The 23,134-nt window shown below is 46.7% G+C and overlaps 1 protein-coding gene across 1 annotated transcript in view; it reads right to left on the bottom strand.

The window, feature by feature from the left end:
* Window positions 1-508: 508 nt before the first annotated feature.
* KCNB1 (potassium voltage-gated channel subfamily B member 1) overlaps window positions 509-23,134 on the bottom strand; it is a 114,117-nt gene continuing 91,491 nt past the window's right edge. The window contains exon 2 of the mRNA XM_032198089.1: window positions 509-3,841. Within this exon, the coding sequence (XP_032053980.1) occupies window positions 1,820-3,841 (2,022 nt within the window). The 3' untranslated portion in view covers window positions 509-1,819. The remainder of the gene's footprint in view (window positions 3,842-23,134) is intronic.

Here is a 23,134-nt window from a genome sequence, read left to right as displayed (position 1 = left end):
AGGAACAAAACGCAGTGGACTCGCGTGGTTACGGTCTTCCTCCAGCGTGCGCCTCCGCTCCTGAGTCCCGTGCCTCTGCACACCCCAAGACCTGTTGCATGCAGGTAGCTACACGCCCCGGCAGGTACTCCAAAATAGGTCAGGAAACGCTTATTGACAGAGTTATTTACAACTGAGTTTTACAGTAGAAACGGATAACAACAAAAAATATTACCATCACAGTTATCACAGGACAGGTTGTGACTTGCTACCAGCGTGTAACAAATCACAGTCATGACAGGAGGCACAAATTAAAATAGTGCTTTGTTAAAGTGCTTGATTGTTACACTCTGCTATCCTACTCCAGCATCGCAACAACAACAACGAAAAGTCAACGTAAAGTGCTTTTCCCCCCCAATATTAAAAACCAAAGACAAATTATTTCCTACACAATTTGACATAACTTTATTGAAACAATAATATTTTAAAAACCTAGGCTGGTGGCTGCTAGTTCTGTTCACTTAAAATGTTTTTCCTCGTTTCGCTTAAAAATGAGTGGATGCTATTAAAACATCAGGCCTGATCCTGCTGTCTCTGGCAGCCGCCCTGTCCTGCCACCACGCGCCAGCGTGGCAGGAGCTGCTCCCGCCCGACCTCCTCACAAGAGAGAGCACGACCAGGCCCGGGATGGGTAGCTAAAGAATCCCTCTTTTTGCATATTTATGTAACGCTTGCATATCTTTCACCACGCCATGTGGGCGCGAAAAGCTTCAGACCAACTGGTTCCTCTCCTACGCCAAGGGCGAGACTTCGGCCGAGGCCTGAAGTCGGGGCGCGGGCGGGAAGGGGAGGCCTGAGGAACAGGCCCATGCCTCAGGGCTGGCCGCTGCGCCGGGCTGTCCCCGTGGGGCAGAGAGCTGCCACGGTGCAGAGGGGGGAAAGAAGAGGAGCCGAGCTCCCCTTTCAGCCCCGTGCTCCCCTGCTGCGGGAAGGGGCCTGCGATGCCGCCGGAGATCCCTGCTTCTGCATGGCTCCTTCACACCTTCCCAGGGTGGGCTGTGGGTGCCCCGAGGGCCACGCGCTGGCCCAGGGGCAGGTTTCAATTTTAGCAGAGGGTAAGTGCGAGTTTCACTACATCCTAGGGGGTGTTTGGAATTAGATACAAGTGGTGCAACTCACCCTGCTGATGTTTCAAAAGAAAAGGTCAGGTCCTACAGGATATTGTATTGTTAAACACACACAGAGCATTTTAATAATTGGTCTCTCTAGACTGCTATTTGTTTTAAATGGTTTTCACTTGGATTTTCCAATAATGCAAGTGTTCCCTGTTACCTTTAGACATAATATCCATCAGAGAAAGCTGTAGATGGGGAACAGCTGCCCTGAAGCAGAGAGCATTGTGTTTTTGATAGCTTTATACCAACCCCAGCAATTTATTCCAGAGTTCAAATCTGGCTGCCTCGGCATCCTTTATGGAACTAATGCAAATCAGGTGTTAGTATTTCCAAAAGGAGCTCTAGCGTTCAAGGGGAAAGGATGGATATTTGGTCACATTGGCTTCACTGGACAACATGAAAGGAGATCAATGTGTGATCATGATTTGCAATCCTTATTTTTGACTGATGTGGGCAATGTCTTTAAAGTTGTTTCAGAGAAGGACATTTTCACAAACCCACACTGGACCTCCCCTCAGACTTTTAGAAACATGTGGCTTGTTTCAGCCAAGTTCATGCCATGCAGAAGCTCTTTTTTTTTTTTTTTTTTTTTTTTTTTTTTTTTTTTTGTGTTGACTGTAAAAGACACTCCTTTAAACTTTCAGTAAGTTCTTTTGGAGCCTGTCTCAGATGTTTTGATCATGTGTGTTAGCATGTCCTCCGCTGCCTGGTAATACATGGACTTCTGGAGAAATGTGATTTTCTAGTCTGACAGTCTCCTGATGGCCCTGGGTTCTTCCAGTGATACCTTCCATAGAGTAAATGCAGTTTTGCCCTATCAGCTTAGGGGAGGTGGGTAAAGCAGCAGCTTCTAAATGGTTCTTCTCTGTTCTATAAACATTGTCCTTTTGCTTTAGATAACCACTGTTTGTAACATTGTACTTGGGACTCACATTTCCGGGAGGACTCGAATCGTAAAGCAGCTGACCTTCATCGTCAGTGTCAGCATCTATGTATTTGTGAATACCAGCATCGTGGAAGTTGAAAGCTATGGCTGTCTGTGTCTCTGGTGACTTTGGGGGTGTTCTCGCACTCGCCGTTGTGTAGATCGAGGTTTCTGGGCTCATGAGAGATCTGTCAGAGAGTAAGGAAGTATCTGTGGCAGCAGCAGCAGCTCCCCTGCCCTTGAGAGTGTCTGGATATATTCTCAGGACATTTGATGCTGGTACCAATGTGCTGGTGTCCTCTTCCATGAAGTTGACTTTCAGGGATCTTAGTTTTAAAGGGTTACTGGCCTTTATGGAGCTTTTGGGACTTTCTATGAAAAAAGCAGAATGGTGGCTGCCTTCAGAGCTTGGGTTTATTTCCACAAATCGGGTACCACTTCCCTCCCCTCTGCTCTGCTCCTGAATCACATTAATGCCACCTTTGCAGGGAAGGGTAGCGAGTGGGCTGTGGGAAAATCTCCCAGAGTCGGGGAACTCGGCAGCACAACTTATGAAGCTGTCGATGCTGGACATGCTCCTCATGTCAATGATCCCATCAGCACGAGTTGTCAGCAAGGGCACCATAGGGCCAGGAAGGGTCTCCATTTCTAGCTCTTCCTTTTGCTTTCCAGGCTGATTCGACTCTTTAGTGTTCAGGTTTGGCTGCGACTGAGTCTTTGCCATTTTGTTATACATGTCCTCTAGCTGTTGGACATTCAGGTGCTGGGGACTTGACGATGACCTGGCTTTTTCTGGAGATCCTTGTTCCTTGGTTTCAAAAGATTTACTAGAGCTAGTTTCAGAGAGTGTTCTCTTGGTCCATTTCCATTTGCTGGGAGATAAATGATTGTCCTGAACCTTATCCTTTTTGGCTATGCTTTCTCCATTCTTTTCAACCACAATGTCCATGAGTTCTATACTACGGGCAAATGCATCCTTCATGTTCATGGAGACAATACTACCATTCCTTTTTGCTCTTTCAAGAGCTTCTCTGCGCTTAATGGCTTTCTCCTGCCTCTTCTGCTCTTTGTAGAACTCAGAAAAGTTGTTGACAATAATTGGGATAGGAAGAGCAATCACCAGCACTCCAGCAATACAGCACAGTCCTCCTACTATTTTACCTAAAAGTGTTTTGGGGTAGATGTCTCCATAGCCTACTGTTGTCATGGTGATTGTTGCCCACCAGAAAGAAGCTGGGATGCTCTTGAATTTCGTATCGTCCTCATCCTTTTCTGCAAAAAATACTAAACTGGAAAAGATCATAATGCCCATGGCCAAAAACAAGATGAGTAAGCCAAGCTCATTGTAACTCCTCCTCAGTGTAAACCCCAAGGACTGTAAACCTGTTGAGTGCCGGGCGAGCTTTAGAATCCGAAGTATCCTCATAATCCGAAATATTTGGACCACTCGTCGTACATTTTGGAACTGAAGTACACTTTTATTGGATTCTGTGAGGAAGATAGTGACATAATATGGTAAAATAGCTAGCAAATCAATAGCATTCAGTGGGCCTTTGAAAAACTTCCATTTCTTAGGCGAGGATAGGAACCGCAAGAGGTATTCCATTGTAAACCATGCAATGCACACTGCTTCCACGTGGGCAAGTTGGGGATTATCTGTTGTCTGCCCAAATTCATCCATGCCTTGTAGTTCAGGAAGTGTGTTAAGGGACAAGGCAATTGTAGATAGTACAATAAACATGATGGAAATGATTGCCAAAATCTGGAAAGGAAAGAGAAGACAGTGAGTTCGGCTCAGAATATATTACACTATCTACTGTCATCATTAACACATGGCTTTATTTCCATTTACACATTTCAAGAGTTATTCTGCTCTTAGTACCTGGAAATCAGATGACCAATGCATCCTGAAGTGATTTTATTTTGGAAGCTACTCTTAGTTGTATCAGATGTATAGAGCAGATAAAACAATTACTTCAGCTCCTGTCCGTTCCTCTCAGTGTATTCAAGGAACATGTACCAAGCAGCTAGGATGCCAGGAGGACTGTGAAGCAGTTCACAGCAGGAGCTTTTGATTTGCTGCTAATTAGGTGCCCAACAAAGCCCATCTGGACAACAAGCTCTAAAATCTAAGCAAGAAGGAGAGCAATTGCAAATGCAAGATTCAATCACAGCAATGTTGACCATTTAATGTATGGCTATATCTATAAAATGGGGTGCCTTTGGCTAATTATAGACAGACATGTACAATTCTACTACATATAAGCATACAAGTAATACACTCTTTCTGAATGACTCATCTCTAATTTGAAACTTGACAGCTATGAAAGACGTGAAAACTTTCCTAGACTTTCTAAAACATCTTGAACTCTGAGCTATTCTGCATGTGACCAGCTGGCCATCCCAGCTCCTCAACACAGCCAGGAGAAAAAACAAACTGAAACCAAATTGCACAGTAGTGAGACAGTCAAGGCAGGGCAGGTCCAGCCACTTAAGAGCTCAGACACCATTAGAAACCAGGTCTTCCGATCCAGAGTGCAATGAGACAAGAAGGGTCTGCAGTGAGAAATTTAAACACATAAATCTGATCCTGGGCCACTGACCTTATGCAGAGCTGGAAAGCATAAAGTGCTGGATTAGTGTATTTGCAGTGTTAGATGCTGTAGGCAGGCTGTCCTTCCATATCTGTTTTATATAGAAATTAATTCTATACTTTCCAGCTTCCCTAATTACATTTTCTTTTAAAGTCATTTGAGGGAGGTTTTGGAGCTGACAGACACTTTGAGGATTTTTTTTTCCTACTGGTGGATTCTTTCTCGAGCTTGTTAATTGGGTAGGAATATATCTAGTTTCTTAGGTTACTGCCAAAACACAGGAATGATTTCAAAACACATGTATATGTGACTAATGTATTATGTATTCATTGCAGTGTAAGCTGGTCCCTTATGCTTGCTTTTTTCTGCTTGATTGAAAAGAAGCATAAAATCAATTGCAACATGTGTGTGAGATGACTAAATACACAATATGCAGCAACGGATTATAAAATGTATGACGAGTTCTGCATCGTGAATTGCAAATCTGACATGCTCTGAGTCCATGTCCTTCCTTGCCCATGTAACTAGATTTTAGCTTTCCTCACTGTGATGTTTCTCAGCCAGTCTCACAATACCACTATATTCACTGTTACCACCTGGGGCACTGCAGAAAGAAATTCTCACAGGACTTCTTTTCAGCCAAGCCCAGCACTCATATCCTAACAGAGCTCTGAAGGGACAGTCCCTACAGTGGAACAAGCCTTGCTTCCTGCAAGAGAAGCATAAATATCCAATATGGTTTGGAAACAGCCTGGTCTTCTCTGGAAGAGTCTCAGCTCTGGAAAAGCTGAAAGGCAGAAGTATTCTGCAAAGGTTGGAAGCTTCACTTGAATTCATATAGTAAGCCTAAGCTATGGTTTTAGGAGAGAAGCTTGCTCATACACCTTCAAAAAATCCAAATGTAATATAAGAGTTTCAACATTGATATTTTGATTTCCAAAAGTGTTTTAAAATCTACTTGCAGTTTAAAACAACCTTGCAAATCAATGTAATAAAAACATTTACCTTCTAACTCACTAAAAGTGTACTATATAACTTTGATTTACACATGACACTGCAGACATAGTAATTTAATCTGAAGAATGAAATCTAACTAGAAACAAACATTACCTCCATTAACAGTCTGGTTTCATTGCTTAAATTGGATTAAATAGAAAAAGTGAATGGTGTAAATGGCCTCCTGTGCAATTCTCTAATACTAGGATTTTTAGAATATCATCACTTTCAGTTACTTAATTCTTACTAGGAGAAATGCTGAGAAGATTCCCTTTCATTTTTAAAGAGATTACTTAAAAGAAAGTTTATTGTTAGCAGTATAAAGAAGCATTCACAGAAGACAATCCACTGATAGGAAACAAATAACCTCAAAATGAAGCTCTACATTTAAGTGAATTGAATGTTAGAAAGAGGTCATCAGAAATACAATCTGACTCATGAGCAATCAGAAGAAACAACCATTTAAGCTTATTCATGGATTCTGTATTTATTTGGCTGAAGGGAAAGGTGAAAAATGAGGCAAAACTCACAGAGATATTTTGATATGGGACCTAACCCTGTTGGCTTGCAAAGTGATTAGGAAATGAACCCCTACTGATAGAGAAGCTGTTACTTTTCCCTGTCATCCCCTGCATGAACTAATGGTTTCAAAACCAAGAGAATAAAATGAAAGTAAAGTGTCTCATGCTGAAGTGGTGGGAGAAATTTAGCTGTTTTCAGCACAGTTGGTTGTTTTAGAAGATCATCTGAAAACTAGAAAATATCCCCCAAAGCAGGGAGTCTGATTTGCTTTCCTAGAAGGCTCTTTCAGTGTTTTTTGCTGTGATTTTGTTTACAACCCAAGATGTCTGAAGGTGTTTGGGATGTTTTCAATAGTGATTTCCAATTTCTTGGTGGTTTTTATCTCTGCCTGCTATACACAGAAGGGCTTATTTGTAGACTTAGATGTACCTAGTGTGTTTTATCTCCTTCAATTTCAGTGTAAATATTAACACTTCATCGTTATTCAGTGGATGCCATCCAGCAGCAGTAATTGGTGTCAAACCTTCTGTTTCCTTTGATATACTTTACTGCTTTGAAGATCAAGGCAATGCCAGATGAACATAAATTTGAAAACTAGTAGATCTGAGTGTAAGTTTTGTTTTTTGGTTTAGCAGATCTAGCCATGAAGCTAAGCAATAAACAGAGAGAAACGTTTATCATTTCTCCTGCAAGTTGCAGCAAGATGTCACCTGTGCACCTGAGGTACAGATTTTCCCCCTTATTGATCTACTGCAATCATACATCTTTAGAAACTTGTCAGGTTAAGAAAAACTTCTAAATGTGGGTTGACTGCCCTCAAGTACTCAAATCACTTTTCAGTTGGAAAGTTCCGAGATGACGGAGGTAAAAACATCCCCACAGGGTGTTTAGAGGGTCCTTCTCTAAGGTATGTCTTATCCTGGTAGCATCCACCACCCAAAAAAGCCACTCGAGGAGCAGTTCTTTGCAGCAAACTGCACCCAGCTGCTGTTGTTGCTGGGCACTAGCAGTGCATTCAGGGGCACAGGGCTCTACTCTGATGTATTTACAGTCTTGGGTTTCAGATTACAGAAATCACCGTCTGTCCTTCTAATAGGGTTTTCTATCAGAGCCATACTGATTCTCTGCCTTGGCAGCTTTTGTGTTTTCCACTGGTGGTAATGAGGGACAGGAAGCTGCAGGAACGACTCAGACTACCAAGAGCACCTCCAGAGATGCTGGGTGCAGGGGGCAATCTTTCCATTCGATTCCCAGCCCTTCCTCCTTCCTTTGCTCTTCCAGGCTCACTTGTGACCTGTGTGCTTCTGGTCCCACGGTCCTGAGAGCCGATACCCTCTGTCTTCAGCAGGGATCCATCAGAGCTACTGACAGGAGCCCTGGCAGGCCAGGCCTTACTGGGCAGCTATCCACAGCAGAGCACCACACATGCTCTCTAAACCACCATAGAGCTCATAAGGTTTAAGACCGGTTATCCCCTGCCCAACTTCCAGACCATTTCTTCTAACAGATTGCGTGAAAGTAGCTGGGTAAGTTCTCTTTCTCTGTTTCGGCATTTGCTCTCACGTTTCGCCTGCAGCAGCACACCATAAATTGTGAAATTCCCCCTCAGGTGCTTTTCCAGGTGCCTTGCAGAGGATATTGGACTGGCTTTGAATGACAGCCCTGGCTTGGAGCGCACGCCTCAGTATGGATAGGCAGGATTCCAGAAAAAACTTCTCGTCCACCAAATCGACTGATTCGCAAAGATTTGTATTGAGTGAATCTGGGTTGCTGGTATGGTTCCTTTGTGGAAGCTAAATAACCCAAGGGCAGGCAGGGCAAGATTTTGAATGAATTTAAAGCATTGCCTCGAAGTGATTAGCATGATTGTACATACAGCCTGGTTATTACATATGCAAATGAGACAAGCAAGCTGATTATGTGAGTAAGTGTAGCCAGTTTGTGTGCAACTGCTGCTTCCTGAGGCAGGATGGATGTGCCAGGCTTGCAAGACACTAACTCCCACCTCCTCCAAAACCCCTCAGATTAGGCAGGTAACAACCACCTTGCAGCAGGAGCTATGCTCCTGCGCTGGGCCTGATCCTGCTTGGGGGATGACAGTGGCCCTGCGAGTCATCCTTGGTGTCAGCAAGGTCTTTGCTTGCCCGTGGACAGGAGAGGGCTCCACAAAGGAGCCAGCATGCTCAGGAATCTCCTGCCTCTCTTCAGAGCGTGACAGCAGAATTCTGTGGGCAGCAAAACTGCGCATGCTACCTCCCAGACAGCTCAGAGTGGGGTAAGTTTAAGGCAGCATTCAGGGCTCGTAATAAACATTACTTGATTTTCTGTTCTTTGCACCGCTAAAGACTCTAACTGAGGTCAAGGCATAAGACTGGAAATTTTCAAAGTCATTAAAACTAATAAGAGTAGGCCGTTCAAATCCCATAGATGGCTCTAAAATCCCAGTGTAAGCATCTGAGATCTCTCTGCTGATGGCAACATGCCCTATACTTTTTCTGTCTTCATGCTCAGTAACGAAGCCGATATAGCAAGGAGAAGGGGTGGTGTGTGGGAGAGAGTGGGAGGGTGTTTGAATATAGATTCAATATTCTTGGAAATACGATGAGGAAATTGTTATGTAATCAAGAAGTTCAATAATGGTTTTGTCTAATGCACTTTTTTAGCTCCATCAGGGTCTTAAGAATAAACTTGGCATCAGCACCAGGCTTCATTCATATGCTCCATTTACCGAGGGATTTTTCCTTCAGCCTTCCTATTTCCCTGAGTGAGCAGTATGCTTTGAGTCAGGCTGTCCAGCTCCCTCCTGCCATGCCTGAGCCATCCCATGTCTCCCCAGGCCCCGAGGAACAGAGCACAGTTTATTTTGAGCACTATCCCACGTGCTGTGCGGTGCAGAAACAGATGGAGGGTTCCTTAATCTCCTCCCCGCTTCCCTGCACGTGGGGTAATGGCTCCCACTCATGGCAGGTATTTATTGACAGGGACTGGCTTTAGGAAACACCTCCTCACTAGAGAATGCCTATCTATTCATAAACTGAAGCAGTCTGCAGAAAGTAGCCACTTCTGATGCTGTGATTCTGACCATTTGAATTGTGTTTTTTTTTTTTTTTTTTCTAGAGGCCGTAGTGAAATGTAGCACTTCTTGGATCATGACAAGCAGATGAGACCTAACTTGGGGATAAAGAGGCACAGGATGCACGCAGAACCTTTAGTCTGCTTTTTTTTTTTTTATGGGGAAGGATGCTAACATGCAGCCAAAGACCTTGAATCTCCACAGCCCCAAACCAAACACCAAGTTCCCCTAATTTCTGTGGAAGGTAAGGCCATGCACAAGAGTTCCCCTGATCAGGCACTTTCCGCGCCACTTCTGCACCTTGGCTTGAGGAACCCCTTGAGACCAGCTTGCACCAGATGATCTCTCAGGATCATCTGAGAGGAGATCATCTCAAAGGAGAATCTCCATCCTTTACTGGATGTGGGGGGAAACTTAGTTACAAGAGATGAGGAAAAGGCGGAGGTGCTCAATGCCTTCTTCGCCTCAGGCTTTAGCGGCAATACCGGTTGTTCTCTGGATACTCAGTACCCTGAGCTGGTGGAAGGGGATGGGGAGCAGGATGTGGCCCTCACTGTCCACGAAGAACTGGTTGGTGACCTGCTACGGCACTTGGATGTGCACAAGTCGATGGGGCCGGATGGGATCCACCCAAGGGTACTGAGAGAACTGGCAGAGGAGCTGGCCAAGCCACTGTCCATCATTTATCAGCAGTCCTGGCGATCGGGGGAGGTCCCAGTTGACTGGCGGCTAGCAAATGTGACGCCCATCTACAAGAAGGGCCGGAGGGCAGACCTGGGGCCTGTCAGTTTGACCTCAGTGCCAGGGAAGCTCATGGAGCAGATCCTCTTGAGAGTCATCACGCGGCACTTGCAGGGCAAACAGGCAATCAGACCCAGTCAGCATGGGTTTATGAAAGGCAGGTCCTGCTTGACGAACCTGATCTCCTTCTACGACAAAGTGACGCGCTGGGTGGATGAGGGAAAGGCTGTGGATGTGGTCTACCTTGACTTCAGCAAGGCTTTTGACACTGTCTCCCACAGCATTCTCCTCAAGAAACTGGCTGCTCTTGGCTTGGACTGGCGCACGCTTCGTTGGGTTAGAAACTGGCTGGATAGCCGGGCCCAAAGAGTCGTGGTGAATGGAGCCAAGTCCAGTTGGAGGCCAGTCACTAGTGGTGTTCCCCAGGGCTCGGTGCTGGGGCCGGTCCTCTTTAATATCTTCATTGATGATCTGGACGAGGGCATCGAGTGCACCCTCAGTAAGTTTGCAGATGACACCAAGTTAGGTGCGTGTGTCGATCTGCTTGAGGGTAGAAAGGCTCTGCAGGAGGATCTGGATAGGCTGCACCGATGGGCTGAGGTCAACTGCATGAAGTTCAACAAGGCCAAGTGCCGGGTCCTGCACCTGGGGCGCAATAACCCCAAGCAGAGCTACAGGCTGGGAGAGGAATGGTTGGAGAGCTGCCAGGCAGAGAAGGACCTGGGAGTGATGGTGGACAGTCGGCTGAATATGAGCCAGCAGTGTGCTCAGGTGGCCAAGAAGGCCAACGGCATCCTGGCTTGTATCAGAAACAGTGTGACCAGCAGGGCTAGGGAGGTGATCGTCCCCCTGTACTCAGCTCTGGTGAGGCCGCACCTCGAGTACTGTGTTCAGTTTTGGGCCCCTCACTACAAGAAGGACATTGAGGTGCTTGAGCGAGTCCAGAGAAGGGCGACGAAGCTGGTGAGGGGCCTGGAGAACAAGTCCTACGAGGAGTGGCTGAGGGAGCTGGGTTTGTTCAGCCTGGAGAAAAGGAGGCTCAGGGGTGACCTTATTGCTCTCTACAGGTACCTTAAAGGAGGCTGTAGCGAGGTGGGGGTTGGCCTGTTCTCCCACGTGCCTGGTGACAGGACGAGGGGGAATGGGCTTAAGTTGCGCCAGGGGAGTTTTAGGTTGGATGTTAGGAAGAACTTCTTTACTGAAAGGGTTGTTAGACATTGGAACAGGCTGCCCAGGGAAGTGGTGGAGTCACCATCTGTCGTGGTTTAACCCGACCGGCAGCTAAACACCACGCAGCCGTTCGCTCACCCTCCCCCCTCCCTCTCTGGGACGGGGGAGAGAAATGGAAAGTGAAGCCCGTGAGTTGAGATAAAGACAGTTTAATAAGACAGGAAAAAAAAAATAACAAAATAATAATAACAATAATAATAATGATGATACAATGGTGATAATACGAAAGTAATAATAGTATGTACAAACAAGTGATGCACAATGCAATTGCTCACCACCCGCTGACCGATGCCCAGCCTAACCCCGAGCAGTCCGGCCCCCTCCCCCCGGCTAGCCACCCCTATATATTGTTTAGCATGACGTCAGATGGTATGGAATACCCCTTTGGCTAGTTTGGGTCACCTGTCCTGGGTCTGTCCCCTCCCAGCTCTTACTGCACCCCCCAGCCTGCCCATTGGCAGGACAGAGCAAAGGCTGAGATGTCCTTGGCTTAGTATAAGCACTGCTCTGCAACAATTAAAGCATCGGGGTGTTATCAGCACTCTTCTCATTCTAAGCCAAAACACAGCATTCCACCAGCTACTAGGAAGAAAATTAATTCTGTGCTAACTGAAACCAGGACACCATCCCTGGAAGTCTTTAAAAGACGTTTAGATGTAGAGCTTAGGGATATGGTTTAGTGGGGACTGCTAGCGTTAGGTCAGAGGTTGGACTTGATGATCTTGAGGTCTCTTCCAACCTAGAAATTCTGTGATTCTGTGATTCTGTGATCTGCTCTGTGGAGGGGCAGGACCCTGCACACACCAGCTCACTCACATCCCTGCAGTGCCCCAGGTAGCTGCATCCTCAGGCTGGGAGAGTTCAGATTCCTGTGCTCCTCTGTAAGCATCACTGTATAGCAGGAAATCCATAAAACCAAAACCATGTCTATTTTGCTTTGTAATGCCTGAGATCTCAGTTTTGTCATTGCCTGGCAGGGCCCTGATTGAATATTGGTTAATTATTTGATTTTAGTTATAGCTGTAATAATTTTATCTGCTGGGAGAGTAAGTCTATTTGGTCTAAAAGGGAGTACAATACTTCTGCTGATCATATGCCAGTGCTTTGTTTAGCTGAAGGCACCCAGAAAGCTGCTGCTGCAACGGCTGCTGACTAAGCTAAAGTGGGCAGAAAAGTAGCCTTCAGGCATGGCTGCCTGTAAATTCCTTGGTGCTGTAAAGAACATGTTCAGTTGTCAGAGAGCTATCAAGCCTCGTTAAATGATAAATGGTGTCAGTCTTCCTTCTGAGCAAAGCCCAGATGCAAATGGTGCACAGGAGAAGAAAATGATAAATGAATGAAAACACTGAAAAGGCAAACTTCAAAGACATACACTGCCTTGAGACATCAGCACAGTGATAGTGCTCAAGAATGGATGAGAGGGGAGCATCTGTCCTATTTCTGCTGCTGGGGAAAGTTAAATAAGAAAACAAACACATGCAAGCTCAATGTTCCCATTTTTTTCCTGGCCTTGCCTTTTGTCCGGAAAGACTGCAACGCAGCAAGCAATGCTTGTGCAAGATGCCCAGCCCCAGATATCATCGGACAGACCCAAACTGTTTGCACATCCAGACCTCCTCCCCAGACACAACCATCCCTGGAGCTTCATGCTCCCCTTTCAGGTACCTCTCCCGTCCTGTCCCGTCCCATCCCGTCCCGTTTCTATCTTGTATTCAGTTGCCAATGGTTTGAATTTGGAAAATAAAATAAAATAAATAAAAATAAACAAATCAATACCGTAACTCTGAGCAGCAGTGAACACCTGGGAACTGCTCCTCGAGGTGCTTTTGTGCTTTAACCCTGCACTAGGGAAACAAATGCTCATGCCCAGTGTCCCAAGCAGTGTGCTCAGCCTCAGGCACTATTTACAGAGTGTGCTGAGCTTAAATTGTTGGTGTTCACTAGTGTACTTGTGGGAGGTGCTTTTTATTTTATTTTAATGACTGAATTCAATCAGTAATGTGCCAAGATAGCACAAAATCAACAGAATGTAATTAAGCAAAAGCTTGATTGCTAAACTAGTCTTCCTCTCATGAATATGCATGAGAATAATTGATATTAATTCTTTTCAAATCTCTGACACATACCAGAGTGTGGAATTTTTTTGGAAGACCAAACCACCGCCACTTCCTCACCGAAAGGTATAATTAGTTGTGCTGCAGGGCGATACACCTCGTCACTGATACCACACTGGGTTATCACCTAGTAAGGAAATTGGAACGGTGCTCAAGTGATATTTTAGCTGCAAAAACTTAACAATTTTTCCAGAAATGCATAAGAAAAAGCAGCAAATCTGTTTTTCAGCATCAGCCATGCTAATAACATGAATAAACAGAGTACCCTTCAATGAACAGCAAATCCCTGCAGATAAAAAGCCGGTGGAAATATCCTCTGCAGCGGTCAGCAGGTGGTGAGCAGCTGTAATCTGCATCACTTGCTTTGTTTATTCTTTTATTTATTTTTTAACTCATTTTCTTTCCATTTTCTTTCCTCCTCTTTGGTATTAAACTGCCCTTATCTCAACCCATGAGCTCTTGTTCTTTTCAATTTTCTCCCCTACCCCACTTTGGGGAGGGGACAAAGTGAGCAAACGGCCATGCGGTGTTTCACCATCTGCTGGGTTAAACCCAGCTGGGCTCCTCCTGCAGCACACGGGAGACTTCTCCATCAGGTTTCAGAGCCTTTTCCCATTCAGTCTTGGGACAAGGACACAACATTCAGGCTGAGGCATTTCTGCTGCCTTACAAGCTGGGGAAGATGATAGACTTCAGCGAGACAAAGCCTCTTGTACGAGGGCTGCAGCCCTAGCCGAGGCTGCCCAGAGCTGCCCACACACTTACAGCCTGATGTAAGAGGAGCTTTAGTTGCATCTCCTGCCTCAATGAGTAAGCTTTGTGCTCACACAAGGGATTACAGATGATAAGCATTTATTCCTTGCCAGTAGCCTACAAATAAGTTGAATACTAGTGCCCTTCTTTTTGCAAGAGGGGCATATGAAGGCCCCAGGTGATAGAAAATATCACTGCAGGAGTTCCTCCAGGCTCGCAGCACCTTCCCCATTCTCAGTCCTTTATTCTCTTGTTTTCCTGATCAGGTTCTCTGCTCTGCCTCACGCCCACCCCCACTTTGTGTTTGCAGAGAACAGGGCTTTGCTGTGGACACACATCCACGTGGGGGTTCATCCCTCCCAAGCCAGGGCTCCCAAGGCTTCCCTTGGGCAGCAGCAGAGCACACAGCCCTTTCAAACACTTCATTCAAGTTGTGTTTGCAGTCTCCAGCACAGATGATTCTTCCCTTTGCAAGCGCTAAACACTGGATTAGATATCACATATTTAATAAAGAGCAACAACTGTATACAAATCAAAGCAGCTAAAAACTAATCCTTGGCAATTATTCATTCACATCAATCTAAGATTAAGTAGTAAATAGAGACAGTAGATACAGAATCTGTTTGAATGCAAGAGAAAAGACAAGGCAGCTGCACATCAGCATCTCAACAAGAGAGTTTGATCTCAGCTCAGTGAGACAGTTTTGATGCATTCAAGTTATAAATATAGGAAATGGATCCGAGGTGCGGAGATGTATATATATATATTTAAAATTCTCTTTTGAGCGCAAGAAAAAGCTCGAGCTCTTTGAAGTGTCAGCTGGCAGTCTGGAGGCTCTCATTACTTCTGTGCTCACTGACTTCTGGGAGCACCGGGCATGACACTTACACAACAGTAAGCCTTTCCTAACCAGACGAAATAAACATCTTCCAGTTTGGATAGCCCTAGGCTTCCTGATAGTTTCAAAATCTCTATTCATAGCCTTTCCTGTGCTGCTCCATCATGACATACCCCCAGCAGAGGCAGTCCAGCAGCACAAAGCACTGTGTCCTTTTTGGATAAGGAGCATACTGTTCCTTAGGGATTTACTTTTTTTTTAATGTCTGTTTTATTGATATTTTGCCCTTCACACTAATAAAAGTCACCTGAAACTGTTTGAAAAATGCAAGTGTGCTGCCTCTTAGTGAATGTCTATTGGAGAGGGGTAGGTGGGAAGAAGAGGCAAGGTTTGCTGTAAATGGCAGCAGAATGGTGCCAGGTGGTCCATCGTGTGTTAATCCACTTGCAGAATAGCAAAGACCGACACTGAAGATTAAGGGGAATGATGCACTTCACTGTTTTTTAGCATGTTTTCAGTTGCCTGTTCCTGTTCAGGATCTCTATGTTAATATTGGATGATACCACACTACATACTGGCTGGCAGGAATTAATCTTGTCATGAGTGTACTTCTTTGAGTGGCTGAGCCTTCCTGAGCTCTTAATTTGAGCTGATTTGACTGTTCCATTATCATAACAGCAGATTTTGGAATAGCAAAGTTGAACCTTACTCGAACTTGTTGGCTACATGAGCAGTTTTCCCTTCTCCTCCCCACCTCCAGCCATGAATAATAATACCAGTATCACTTTTTTTTTTTTTTTTTTTTTTAAATGCTACTGAGGCCTCCTAGTAACTGTTTGCTAAATAAATGCAAACTAAGATGGTGTGCTGGGGGAGCGGTGTACTCAGCGGGAGTCTGACTTCTGTTCACCAAAGATAGAACTTGGCATTCCAGGGAAATGCTCGCTTTCAATGTCCTGCGAAACTTGGGCTTTTCTGTCAGGCATGCGGTGCCTTTATCTCACACGTCGACTGGACTGTGAGCATGACAGCTCCATGGTTTGCAAAACACATACCACGTGTGGATGAGGGCCAGGTCACTTTGTGTTTTTTGTTTTTTGTTTTTTGCTTTTTTTTTTTGCCCTGTTCTGAAGTTTGGTTGCAGCTGAGCTGAGCCGTCCCTGCCTCAGTCTGCTGTTTTCATCTCTCTGCTTGCCTCAGCTGTGCCAGCTCCCTGCTCGCTGCTGGGCTGCAGCCCTGGGATTGTTTGGATGTTTCCATTAGGACTGCACTTGGCCAGCAGAAAACAAGCTGTCCCTGTACACACATGGCCCATGACTTGTCTAACCATGCTGGTTCCTGCAGCAGGGGCATCCGTCCTGCCTCTCCCCGATAACGCTCCTTGGCTAGAGTGCGAGCGGCCGAGAGCTGCTGTGCAGAGCCATGCCTCCGAGGGACACCCTGCGATCCAGTGCAAGGTCAGATGAAAGCCACCCCGTGGGCTCATTTAGCCACTGGATAAAGCTCTGTTTCCGATCAGGCTGCATTATCCCTAACAAGCTCTGGCAGACACTTCAGCACTCTGCTCTTCCAGGGAGACAGAGCGGTAAGACCCACCTTCCCCAGGGCAGCGCTTAACTCTTTCCATGTACGCTTGCTGGCCCATGGGGAAGCCCAGATGTTAGCTGGGTCCTGAACAAAGCTCCCATGTGGCTCATGCCAAAATGCCAGAGCAACACAGCTGACTGCTGAACTGGGGATTTACCCCATGGACAAGTGTGAGCCATGGTCTGGTTGCTGCAAGAGGCATTCCTGGGGTCAGCGAGAGCTCAGCATGTCTGCAGAAATGGGCACCTCCTCTTCTGCTTGGCCTCTTGATGGCTACAGCACAAAGTGACAACAATCCCCAACAGAGCAAGGTTTGACAGACATCCCAGCTTGCTCCTAAGTGAATTCAGCATGTTTAGAAATGATATGTGGAAGAAGCCCAGCCCAAGGAGACACACAGTGCAAAGTGGGAAAAACAAACCCAACCTACACTGAGAAACATTTACAAAGGACAAAATACTGAGGAAAAAACCTCCTCAGTATGCCAGGTACATATGTTTACAAGAACAACCAAGGAGATCTAGGAATAACCTTTAAATGGTTGAAATCAGGCACAGAACAGCTGTGAATGAAAGTCCCCAGCAGCTGAGGCTCTCCATGGAGTGAGCTGGCAATTCCCAAGGCAGTCCCGGCCAGCCAGCCTCATCAGGGAAGCTAACATTGCCTTATTGTTTTCCTTTTCCTCTTAGAGAGGAAAAAACATCCCAACAGTAGCTGTACTGGAGCCGTGTGTCCCAATTAACCTGCTGCAGGTAAGGTCAATCTGCTCTCTCCTGCGTCCCCTTCAGAGGGCACAGAGCGTGTCTGTTCCCATGGCCACTGTCCCCTGGGAAGGAGAGGGAGGAAGGAAGGAAGGTGCTGCTCTATTTACGAGATAGTTCTGCTTTATGGCGCTGCCCTTCCTGCTGCCTGGCTGAACGGCCTTTCTATTTTTTTTTTTTACCCTTCTCTCTCATTTCTCTGTCAGTTGATTGCTTGCTGCCAGAGGGTATTATTGGCTTCAAAAGGTTCATTTTCTGTTTCCTGAACTGCTCATCTTCTCCTGGCTCATTGCTGCTCTTGGAGGTGAGATCTGAGTCCCGGAGTCATTAGGCTGTTTGGGTTTGACCTTGAGAGCTTCCTAAGCTTGCCCCATCACATGAAGAACACCTTTGACAAGCCACTTTGATCACTTCAGACACACAAAATAATCTGATGACCAGAGACTACTTGATTATTTCAGTGGTAGGTAGAAATAAGCTGGAAGCACACCACTGCAAGGCAGGTTTCAGAAATGCCAATGTCTGGGGAGCATTTGTGCACAGCACACAGCTCAGCTTGCTGTAGAGCTCGGAGGCTCTGAGAGCACCCCGACATCCCAGCACATGTGGAAAATGTGATTCAGCACTTACGATCTGGTCCCAGCTTTTGCTATGGGTTAATTCATTGGTTGCAAGGTGCAGCCCTGCAGTTTGCATGAAACCACAGCCTGTCCTGATACAGGCCTCTGGGGATGGATTTCCACCTGGACTGGAAATTCCCAAATTCCCAAACTGCAGCATTCAGTGAGCTTCTATTGAAAACACAGAGGAAAAACAAAAAAAAAAAAAAACAAATTCTCCATCGGATAGCAACCTTGCTGGCTATGCAGAATTACATCAGCATGAGGGAGATGACAAGCGGGTACGAAACACTGATAGAGCCTCAAAGAAAAGTAAGAGAAAAGAGAAGGGAATCACCAAGTGGTGACAGGTTACCTCGGCAAGGATGTGGGTCTGTTGCAAGGTGGATGGGGAAGAGGAGGGCCCTGCCCCTCACTGCGGGGGGAATAAAGTGGCTGCAGAACTGCTACCACTGCAGCTACGCGTGGCTGAAGATGCGTGGTTTGGGTTTGTCACTGTTATCTCATTTCCTCTAATGCTGTGTACCTCTGTAGAAAGAATAAATAATGCTCTGCTCTGGATGGTCTCATCCTGTGCCACCGCAGATGTGCCAGGCAGGATCCCAGCTGGAGGCTGTTAAAAGGAGCCCCAGACAGGTCGGGTTGGGTGTGTGCTCCCACTGAAGATGGAGGTGTGATATGCACTCTGTGAACAGTGGGGCTTCAACATCCCCCTCCCCACAGGCTGCAGATGTTAGCTCAAGAAGGATACTGAAGAACTAAAGCCACGAGAGAGACTGTTCTCCTAGGAAGCCTTTTATTTTCTACCAAAGCAGATTTAAACACTGGATCCTGCCTTTGCCACTGCCCTGCCCCACCACCCTGCCCCACAAGACCAGGGAAAACTTTCTGTTTGAATTCTGTTTTTGGGCAAGTTGGATGCCAAACCAGACAGAATTAGGACATCCTGGCTGAAAACCTGCTCCTTAAAGCACAAAGAGCAGCTCAGGCTGCGTTAAAGCTGCGTGTAAGATATGATGCTATTGAAAACCAAATAAAAAATCACAAGTACTTGGTAAGCAGCAGCTGCTTGCTTTTACCCCGGGCAGTTTGGGAAGGGAAGGAATGGCTATTTAAAGATGCCTTAATCAAATCCCATCCTGTCTACACCTCTAGATTTTGTTTCAAAATCCACTTAAACCACTCAGCTAACAAAGACCCCAGTTAGTAAAGAGAGAAGAAAACGAGCCAGCAACCCCATGCCTCTGGATTATTTCACTGCTCTGCGGAGGAGCACTGAAATGCTGACAGTTTACCTTTCAAATCCCCCGAATAAAACAACTCTTGAAAATTCCTAAAATACTATCAACAGCACCAGCAGCATGTCAGCAGGGTTGCTTTGTCAAAGTGGTAGCAGGGGCCGTGTCCCTGCTCACTGCCAGCAGTGGCATCTGACGGCCGTGCCGGGAGGGTTTTGCTGGGGGCAGGGGGCAGAGCCTCCCCGTGCCACTGCACCCCTGTGGGTGGGGGATGGTCAGCCTGGCTCCCACACTGAGCATGCCACAGCCTGAGCAAAACTGGGTTAAACACGGGATTTTTCAAAGATTGTTGTATGTGGTGCAGCAGATCTCCACCTCTCAGTTCGGTCTTTGCACCAAAATTGCACCAAAAAATAATTCTGAAAGCTTAACAAGCTTAAAACTGGTGTGGGAGCATGATCCCTCTGAAAGACAGCATGGAAAAAGGGGTCTGGAGTGCCTGTCGTAGGGTTCACCCATCTCTTCCAGCGCTTCAGGTTTGGATGCCCAGAGGAAGACACGTCGGACCCAGTATCCTTCCAAAATTGCCGTTCACAGAAAGTCAATTTGGCAGCCAATTTATTTTTATGTGAAGATGGTGCAAAAATGTAGAAGAAATGGGGAATTCAGAAGGAACTATACTCAAAGAGAAATGACAAGTATAATTGCTAAAAAAGAATCTTTTGAAGAAAAAAATAACAATCCCCAGCTCCCTGTGTTTGCAGCACATTATCTGCTGGTTCAAAATCAGGATCTAGCTGATGTTATTTTGGGGGATTTAAGCCAGACTCTTGCTGTCACCATCTCAACGTTCTTGGCCTTGTTGCTGTTTCTCTGTTTTATTATTCTGAAGAAAATAAGTCTTTTAGGGTGTTCTTTTTTTGGCAGATGAGTGGCTGCGTGAGCACCGAGTGGACAGACTCCAGGTGGCACAGTGGCTCAACGCATCGGTTGCTTCCCACTGCTCCAGTCAGGTGCAATGTCACGGGGATTTCCCTCCCGCAGCATGGGGCTTTATGGGCTCTCAGGGTATATCCCCGCATTAAGCACCTGCGCTGAGCTCCAGGCCTGTGGCCAAATCCTGCCAGCAGCTTGTGCAGCCTGGATGTGGCCCCAGGGAGAGGGGAGGTGCACAGGAGCAAGTGCCTGGGTGCACGTCCCAGCCATCCCTCCACCCCTCGTGGCTGGCCAGCCTTCATGAGACCTAGATTTCCCCCCAAAACAGACCCTGTGTCACATCTCAGGGTCCCTCCGTGTACATGCACAGGGCTGCTGAGCCTCTCCCTCACCTCCCACCTGCACAGGGCACTGCAGCTGCTAGTGGGAGCAGAAACTGTGGCTCTGCATGGTGCGAGCACATCCCCGCAGCAGATGGGACTATCCAGAGAACAGGCTGCAAGCTGACCTGGCTCCAGCAAGCTGCTCGTGGCATCACCTGTAAGAGCCTGACGGGGAGCCATGCATGTCCCCTCCCTTGCAGTTTCTCTCCTTTAAGCCCTTATTAGCTGCCCACTGCTGCAGCATAGACCAGCGGTGTTCATGCGCCTGCCTCCGAGCATGCCTTAATTGCCCCCTGAAAGCCTCAGGCCCCACAGGTACCTGGATAATTTACAGGCCGGGTTTCCATGCCTATATTTAAAAAAAGTGACCCTAGTTTGAGAAAGCATTTTTTGGGGAGGAAGGCAATCTGTAATTTGGAAAGGTTTAAACATGTTTTTAAGCAACCCTGCAAAATAATGTGCTGCCAGGCAAGAGCTTTGGGTTAAATTATACCTCCACGAAAATCACAGCATGTAAAGCCAGCTGCTGGAAGTTGACAGGGCCTTAATTATGGCAGCCCCGGTGGGCGATCCAGCAGCAGAACAATCAGCTGGAAGACCTCTGCTGGGAGGCCACTGGTTAACCCTGCGTGCCTTGCACACCTCTGCCTTGCAGCCATGCTGCTGGGGCTGGTCGCCGGGCTCCCACCTCATCTTTGAGGGAAACAGCTTCAGAGAAGCCTAAGGTGCCTGTCTGCTTGCTTGGGTAGGCTTCTGTGTTTTTTTTTTTTCCTTATCCTAGTTCAGGCTGCTCCAAAAAATAAACACAGAAACTGCTCTGCTCAATGTTTCTTGACACAGAGCCACCGCTCTGCTGTTTTGCTTTGCGACAGCAGCCCTGTGAAATGCATGCTCCGTGCGCTGTTCTGTGCTGACATGCCCAGCTTGTGACTTAAAAGTTGACATATTCCCCCTCCCCAGCCCTCTCCCACACCATCTCCTAGGGAGCCAGGAGTGTAGAAACACTGAGGCTCATTGCTAATGGCCCAGGCAAACGATTTAATCACAGTGATGTAAAAGGAGTGAGGAACATGTAGGATGGAAAAAATGCTGGGTAGACAGTAAGACTAATGAGGTAATGTGTAAACCCTAGTGCTTTCTAACAGACAGAACGTGGTAGAGCTGACATGTATATTGAAAGGGACATAAAAATGTAGACAAAACAATAGCCGTGGTTGGCCGCAGCCTGCTTTACGCAGTGGAAATATTTTTTCCTCTGAAGGCGAAAGGGAGAAGCACTGAAGGCTCCTCGAAAGCTCCATTCTTGGTAGTACAGCCACGGCATCGCCATGGGAGATGCAAAATGCTGGTGCACAGGCAGAGCAGCTCCAGGGGCTGTGCCATGTGCCTGTCTCACAGCCCCTGGTGTAACAAGTGTGCCAGGACTCGGCAGGTTGGTCGGCATCTGTCCTCGTTGAGCAAGGGGACCACATGTGTCCCCTTTCGCTGTGGGCTGGGTGAAGAGAAAAGCCAGGAGGTTTGCCTGCTTGCTTTTACTGGAGAAACCCCTTGGAAATTCCTGGGGGTGTCTGCAAAAAAACCCACCAAGCAATAACTGGAGTCACCTGGTTCAAACTGCCACAGCAACTCCCCCTGCCAGCCTGCCTGAGCCACTGGGCTCTCATGCCTTTTCTCCATTTTCGAGTAGCCATGGAAAATAAAAACAATAATTCCAGATGATTGTTTATGGCAGATACTCAAACTGCAATTATTTGGTCAAATTCTCCTATGGCTGCAGCACAACTTGGGCTTTATATCATCCAGGCAGTAACATCAGCTACAACCAGGCAGCATGCTCTGCCTGCACTGCCATGCACCCTGAGCGTGATTACACAGCTCAGTGCTCTGCAGTAGCTTAGCCAGGGCTAAAAACATAAGAATTTAGTTATTAATGTCATTTCACATTGAGATAGCATGTGAAATCAATCTATCATGCTAAATCTACAAACTCCAAACTGTATACATAGGGTATATTAAGGGATTTGGAAAGCTTAAGAATAGCTCCTAAGTGTCTGCATGTGTGTATAAGCACTGGTTGTTCTATCTGTGAGTTACCTGCCGCTCTGCAGAAACAGCACAGATAAGAAAACCACCCCGCATCGGCCCAGCTGGGAACGGCATTAGCAGGATGATTTGCTTGTCCCTGAGCTCTGTTCCTGTGCTTTGGGGCAATGTGAAAGCCTTGCACAGCATGGTGCTGCTCTGCAGAGCCAGGGAACCCCAGAACCCCCCCCGTCTCTCCACCCGCTGGCATTTCTCCATGCCCCTGCCCCGAGGCACTGTGTTGAGCCTGGCTGATCCCCAGAGGATCAAGGCACCCCCACATTTCTGCCATCTGCTCTTAGCCTCCTCCTCTAAGAGCTCACTGAAGCATCAATCAACCTGACATTAAAAAAAAAAAGATGCTAAGGAGCGGGCTGAATGTTGTGGTGAGCAGAGCCAGTGGGAAGAGGTCTCCTGCTTTCCGTGGGTGCTATAGATGCCTTCTGGCCCCTCTCCACCAGTTTGGTGCTGCATCCTGATCTGCTAGGGTGTTTTGGTGTAGGCTTTTCAAGCTGGCAGCTCTTTTAAGGACCATAAGGACAGCCCAAGTGAGAGGTCAGCACTTGGTGCTTTTAAAAACATGTCTT

Source organism: Aythya fuligula, chromosome 16, assembly GCF_009819795.1.
Source record: "Aythya fuligula isolate bAytFul2 chromosome 16, bAytFul2.pri, whole genome shotgun sequence".
Taxonomy (NCBI): Eukaryota; Metazoa; Chordata; class Aves; order Anseriformes; family Anatidae; genus Aythya; species Aythya fuligula.
This window is presented reverse-complemented; position numbering and strand designations above follow the sequence as displayed.